Below are 6,846 nucleotides of genomic sequence, written 5' to 3'. Positions count from 1 at the left end.
ATACATTATCGAAATCTTGGTGGTTGGTCCTGAAAATATATTTATGAAAATGACAATACTAATTTTGCTTGCTAAAAAGCAAACAAATTCATTCGTGTTGCGTTGTTGAGATCAAATGGATTAATTTGGAAATATGTTGTGATATTATATGTCACGCCACAATCCAAAAGACAATAGAACAAAAGCCAAAGTCCAGCACAAACTGGCCCCCTAATCCGAACTCCAAACAACATGTCTTCTTCTCTTTTTGGTATGTGAACACAATTCCCGATTAATATTTGTTCCCATTTACTAAGAAGACGTTTAGTTCATGATTAGAATCATGTGATTAGAACTATTTTTGATTTACGTGTATTTTTTATGAGATAAAATACTGCAACGAACCATGAACTATGATTCAAATCACGGTTTAAATCCTCCAACCAAACGTCCCTAAGTTGTATGCAACTTTCGAGAAGTGGCTGGAAAACCACCAGCACAACACTAACAACAAGATGCCTATGGATTGGTGGGAGTGGCACCACCACAATATAGCCTCTATGATTATGGCGCATGTGATTGGCTCTATGAACAATGCTCTATATATACATATACATATATATATATATATATATATATAACACATGATTTTATGTGTCAATAATCTCTAATAGCTAATGAATAATAAATAATATTTCTTTTTTGACACTATACGACCATGATCGATTCAGAGTAACATGCAGTTTCAAAATACTAAAATATTTATTTAGCCCAAGAGAAAACACACTAATAATTGTGTTTACTAATAAGTTCCTATAGGATTCTATTTCCATGTAGTCTTTAGATGTTCAAAGAGTTTCAGGAGAGTCTACTATAAAGTCTACATTAGTTTTTTTTCAGTAATATGGATTTGCTTTCAGAACAGGCTGTGTAATGGGACAAATGGGCCCACCACCATAATTATGGCTTTCAGCCTTTAGCCTCCGTTTCTTTCCACTGCCCGTGATCCCCCTACTACTTACAATAATTTGCTAATCATTTCCAGTTAATTCTAATTTACACCACTAATCTTATTCTTAAACTTTCGTGAAATTGCTTGCTATGACAACTTACTTTTCTTGATCAGCAGATGAAACCGAGCTCTCAATCAATTTTCAAGATATCATAAGAATGATGTTCCATCCGACGTAATAACAGCTGCTCTAATTCCACGAGAAAGGAAAAAAAAAATAAAAAAATAAAATCAGCATTAGGAGAATCAAATCAATATTCAATGGTCTTCATCTTTAACGGACAAATTTTAAGTACAACGGTAAGAAAGCACGAACAGTGTCAGTTTGGTCAAAAAACAAGGCGCATAAAATAACAAAAAGAGGGATGGGCAAAGCATGTGCCATGTGATGGCAATATTGAAATTATCGGAGTCCAAGGAAAAAAAAGAGGAATAAACTGTTCCATAAAATTAAAATGGAGGCAAATAAGAACAAAAGATGAGCCATATTTATTTGTTTATTTATTTTTTTCTCAAGAAAAATAAGAGAAGAGGGCAACTAAGATTAGCATAATTCGTTTAGAACGTAACTAAAAGAACTTCTCATAATACGCTGATAGAATATTCGTTGAAGGCCCTAATTTTATTAAATATGCTTGCGGTAAATATACACGCATAGTTGTGAACACTTTAAATCGAGCACTAAATTAGTAAAAACATACTTTAACATTTAAAATAAAAAAGACCATCCAACATGAGCCTTTAATCACTAACCTACCACAGTAGTCCAAGGCGATCCCACAGCGTTATTCATTTTGTTACATGGATATACATTACGACTACAGTAACTCAATCTGATAAAAAAAAAACAGAGAAAAAAAAATCACTCTGTTTTTGTCTGTATCTCTGATTTTTTTTTTTTTAATTTGTTTTGGTTAACATTAATAACGCAACCAAGGCGATCCCACAGCGTTATTCATTTTGTTACATGGATATACATTACAACTACAGTAACTCAATCTGATAAAAAAAAAAAACAAAGAAAAAAAAATCCACTCTGTTTTTGTCTGTATCTCTGAATTTTTTTTTTAATTTGTTTTGGTTAACATTAATAACGCAGGACGCAGCCACAAACCTTGGCTGGTAAAGAAAGAAAAAGAAGAAGAAGAAGACGAAGAACCGACCCCATTAATGTCAGAATCCAAAAGTCTATTATAAACCAACCGAAAAGAGCTGCACTTTAATGCCTTACCACTCTCCCGTACGGTTGTTCTCCAACTACCGCCATTATAGCCCGTTTTTCTAAGCTCCATTTTCATTTACTGAAACTACAACAAGACTTGGAATATTATCATATCCATTATAATTGCTGTTCTTTTGGTTTTTTTAAAAGTCCACTTCCCAAGGTTCGTCTTCTCTGCATTTACTTTTATTTTTCCTTCTTTCCTTCGTGGCTTCTTCTCTGTTTTCCTTGGAAATTACCAAGTGAAACATTCTTCTTTAAACCAGTAATGGGTTACTAAATTGTGTCCCTTTTGTTTTTGCTTTGTGGGGTTTTTTTTTTTGAGAAACTTGTTTTCTCTGTACAAGTTCGTCTTAAATTCCTGAACTTGGGTTGGGTTGGTTCAGGTTTTTAATGAAGTTAATGACTTTGAATCACTTCCATTATTCTCAGGAGCATCTGGATAGGAACTAGAATTCCTTGAAGTTTTCATTTGCATGAACCTGAACTTGAAGTAAAAGGCTTTTCTTTTGCTGATTTTCCATATGAGAATCTTCAAGGAGGTCGCTTTTTCCCAGCTTTGATTCTGGGTTTTCATTTTAGTGAAACTTGGTGGCTACTGATTAGTTCTCAAAAGAGCTTGTTCAATGGAATTATTCTCCTGGTTTACATTGCTACTTCTTTTAGACGTCATATTGCTTCCTTGTACCCACCAATTGCAAACTTCCCAGAGACAGGTCTTACAACAGCTAAGGAAGTATTTGGAGTATCCTTCAGCATTGGATTCATGGGAAAATTACAATGGAGATTACTGTGAGTTGTCTTCCTCTTTACACATGAGCATTTCATGCCAGGACAATTCTGTCACCCAGCTCAAAATCATGGGAGATAAAAAGGGTGTTGTTAGGGAGTTTTATGGATTTGCAATTCCCAATCAGACTCTCTCAGAGAGGTTTTCCATTGATTCTTTTGTTACCACATTGACAAGGCTACCCAGCTTGAAGGTTCTCAGTTTAGTGTCTCTGGGAATTTGGGGTCCACTTCCTGATAAGATTCATAGGCTATCTTCAATTGAAGTCTTGGACTTGAGCTCAAATTTCATCTTTGGTTCTGTCCCACCAAAGATATCCACAATGGTTAAGCTCAATTCTTTAACGCTTGATGGCAATTACTTCAATGATACTGCTCTTGATTGGTTGGACTCACTATCAAATCTCACCATTTTGAGCTTGAAGAACAACCGGTTTCAGGGTCAGTTTCCTCATTCAGTTACGAGAGTAACGACGCTTACTGATTTTGCGATGTCTGGAAATAAGCTTTCAGGTAGATTGCCTGATTTGAGCTCCTTAACTACTCTAAGAGTGTTAGATTTAAGAGATAACCATTTAGATTCTGAGTTGCCACTAATGCCTAAAGGATTAGTCACGGTTCTTCTCAGCAAGAACACGTTCTCAGGCGATATCCCCGCACATTTTGGTGATCTTGTTCAGCTTCAGCATCTTGATATGTCATTCAATTCTCTAAGTGGGGTTCCCCCTTCTGCCTTGTTCTCTCTGCCAAGCATTAGCTACTTGAATTTAGCATCAAATAAGCTAAGTGGGTCACTTCCAGACCAGCTAAGTTGTGGTGGCAAACTCGGGTTTGTTGATATCTCGAGTAACAGATTGAGGGGTGGACTTCCTCCTTGTTTGGCCAGTAACTCAGATAACAAAGTTGTTAAACTCTATGGGAATTGTCTTTCCATCGATTCCAAGCATCAGCACCGTGGATCATACTGCAGAGAAGGCATACAAGAGGATAAATCATCGACGGGAACAGTAATAGCGGTTTTAGTTGCTGCCATTAGTGGAGGTGTTGTTATTCTGGTGCTTTTGGTAGTTGGGGTTCTCTTCTTGTGTAGAAGATACCGCTCGAGGAAGACTCCAAAAGATCAGCATACATTGCCTAAACAGCAAGATAATCCACCTTCAGTAGTTTGTTCTGAACTCATTACCAGCGCCAGTAAGTTGTTGATTGGTCCCTTATTTGTTGGCATTTTGTTTATGTCCATGTGGAATTTATGAAACCGGTACAAATTATAGGTGTGCGCTGCAGCCCTGCTGTAGGGCTTTGAAAGATTGAAATAATGCATATATTTTGCTCTCACAATTATATTTTCAGGGTTCATTTCTCAGACGGCAAAGCTTGGGACACAAGGTTCCCCAGTCTGTCGATTGTTCTCTTATGAAGAGTTGAGGGAAGCGACGGACAACTTTGGCAAGTCTAAATTTATGGGTGAAGGCTCCACAGGGAAGGTACCCTTTGAAAACTCATCGTAGATGCTTGATTTGAAAAGAAAATCTAATGATCACTCTTATAATTACTGTAGGCATGTGTAAGGAACTAGGAATTATAAGCGACTCAGAAATTGTCCTAGAAGTTCTTTTATTAGGTCATAAGCTCTTCCGCCTTTGGATTTTTTTATCCTTTTATTTTAATTTAAGAGGTTTATGACTACTATAATGCCCTCCCAAAATGCTATAATTGTATCAATGAGAGAATTACATGATGAAAACCTGGTTCACTAAGAATGTGCATAACCACTTCTACATTTTGTTTTTCCAGCTTTACAAAGGGAAACTGGAAAATGGGAACTGTGTTGCTATACGATCTCTGGCTTTCACAAAGAAATATTCGACGCAGAACCTCAGAGTTCGACTCGAGTTTCTCTCAAAGCTTCACCATCCAAATTTAGTTAGCCTCTTGGGATATTGTACTGAAAGTGGTGGACAAGATGATTCTACTGCCAACAAAGTCTTCCTTGTGTATGAGTATGTACCTAATGGGAATTACCGCACCTATCTATCAGGTACTAAATCCGTTGACCTTTCCAAACCTTGTTGATCACAAGATGGCCCTGCATTTTAGTCTCAACATCGATTTTCATTTTAAACCATTAATCACTACATTCTCGTTTTACGTTCTGAAGGATCTTAACCTTTAAGCTGACTACAATTATATGCAGAGAATAGTCTGGAAAAGGCTCTCAAGTGGCCTGATAGATTAGCAATTTTAATTGGAGTTGCCAAGGCTGTGCATTTTCTGCACACTGGAGTTATTCCAGGTTGTTTCAACAACCGGCTGAAAACGAACAACATATTGCTTGATGAGCATGGGATTGCTAAGTTGAGTGACTATGGGATATCAGTTATCAAAGAAGAAATCGAAAAAGTTGAGGTATGTTTCTTGACGATCCGAAATTGTCGATTTCTCAAATAATGGTTTGATTCGAAGAGCTGTACTGACAGATACATCCTTGTTCATTCTGTAGGCTAAGGGAGAAGGCCAAAAACCAAGGTACTTCAAAGTAAAGTTTGGATAAACACGGCACGATATGCGTTTTATAAATTATGATCATATCTTTAGAATATCTTGTCCTCGGTATGAGATAAACTACAACCCGTTGAGCATTCTTGATGATTTTTATGATTTTTCAATATTAAATAAATTAGAGCCAAGGATTCTACAGTTGTTCTAGGTCAAACATATGCTTCTCGCTGTAGGCAAGAATGCTGATTCCATCTCACACCATCGTCCACTTCATATATTTTTTCTCTTCATAAACTTATTTGATGTTATAATTTATGTTTCTTTAGTTATCATTTTGATACCTTATTTGCAGCCACAGGAAAAATCTTGAGGATGATGTTTACAACTTTGGATTCATATTACTTGAATCACTTGTTGGGCCGATAGTAAGCGGGAAAGGAGAAACGTTTCTGCTAAATGAAATGGTGTGCATAATAAATTATAGAAATCCAATTTCACTGCTTTTAAGACACATATATAAATACATATTCTTTGTCCATTATTTTGATACCTGGCTTTGTGATGAACTACAGACATCCTTTGGAAGTCAAGATAATCGAAAAAAAATCGTGGATCCAATTGTGCTGACCACTTGCTCACAAGAATCACTGTCCATTGTGGTATCAATCACCAAGAAATGCATATCTCCTGAACACTCATCACGTCCATCCTTTGAAGATGTTCTTTGGAACCTACATTATGCAGCACAAGTTCAGTCAACGGCTGATGCTGATCAGAAATCAGATTCCACATCACAGTCCTAAATCTCAAAGTTGGTCACAGGTTCTTCATAACACCTAAAAGACCATCCATTTTTCCAGGCTTACATGTAACGGAAATAATTGCTCCTTCTGTTTAAACACAAGCAACGTTGGGGCCCACCTTTCCACTCATGTGCAAGTATAGATGTTTGGTTGTTTGGGGGGTGTCTTTGTGAGATGGTGATTTGTAGAGTTTTGTAAAGGCCATATTTGATTGCTCCAGATAAGTATACGAATTTTTTGTTTTTTTCTTTTATAGGGTAGAGTTTTGCGTGGGTACTTTTGTTTCTATGACAGGAATGACGTGAACAATTTGTGCAGTGATAAGAGTGTGATTGAAATCGTTTTTGGTGTCGTTTATTTTATTTTATTTTCTATTTTGAAACAATGTCTTGGAATCAAACTCAATAACTGGATCAACATGTACCGTGAAGAGGTAAAAGGAGAGCAGTAGAAATCTAGTGATGAAAAAGAATGTACCGTGAGGGGAAAAAAAAAATGTAACGAACCTAAAATGTCATCTACCTACAATAAGTAAATGAAAC

At 36.5% G+C, this 6,846-nt stretch overlaps 1 protein-coding gene across 1 annotated transcript; it reads left to right on the top strand.

Annotated features, from left to right (window-relative positions):
- Positions 1-2,056: 2,056 nt before the first annotated feature.
- Positions 2,057-6,644, top strand: LOC21400621 (probable inactive leucine-rich repeat receptor-like protein kinase At3g03770). Its single transcript, XM_010113304.2, has 8 exons — positions 2,057-2,376; positions 2,646-4,193; positions 4,353-4,486; positions 4,797-5,040; positions 5,197-5,408; positions 5,503-5,528; positions 5,854-5,965; positions 6,074-6,644. Exons 2-8 carry the CDS (start codon positions 2,840-2,842, stop codon positions 6,302-6,304), a joined length of 2,313 nt encoding a protein of 770 aa, XP_010111606.1. The 5' UTR covers positions 2,057-2,376; positions 2,646-2,839; the 3' UTR covers positions 6,305-6,644.
- Positions 6,645-6,846: the final 202 nt, after the last annotated feature.

This window comes from Morus notabilis, unplaced genomic scaffold (assembly GCF_000414095.1).
Source record: "Morus notabilis unplaced genomic scaffold, ASM41409v2 Scaffold168, whole genome shotgun sequence".
Classification (NCBI taxonomy): domain Eukaryota; kingdom Viridiplantae; phylum Streptophyta; class Magnoliopsida; order Rosales; family Moraceae; genus Morus; species Morus notabilis.
This window is presented reverse-complemented; position numbering and strand designations above follow the sequence as displayed.

What these genes read in the sequence shown, in the direction of transcription:
- LOC21400621 (XM_010113304.2), top strand. Translation starts at nt 2,840, where the DNA reads ATGGAATTATTCTCCTGGTTTACATTGCTACTTCTTTTAGACGTCATA. An exon ending in TGAACTCATTACCAGCGCCA is followed by an intron (nt 4,194 to 4,352) that starts GTAAGTTGTTGA and finishes TTATATTTTCAG; the next exon opens with GGTTCATTTCTCAGACGGCA. An exon ending in TTACCGCACCTATCTATCAG is followed by an intron (nt 5,041 to 5,196) that starts GTACTAAATCCG and finishes AATTATATGCAG; the next exon opens with AGAATAGTCTGGAAAAGGCT.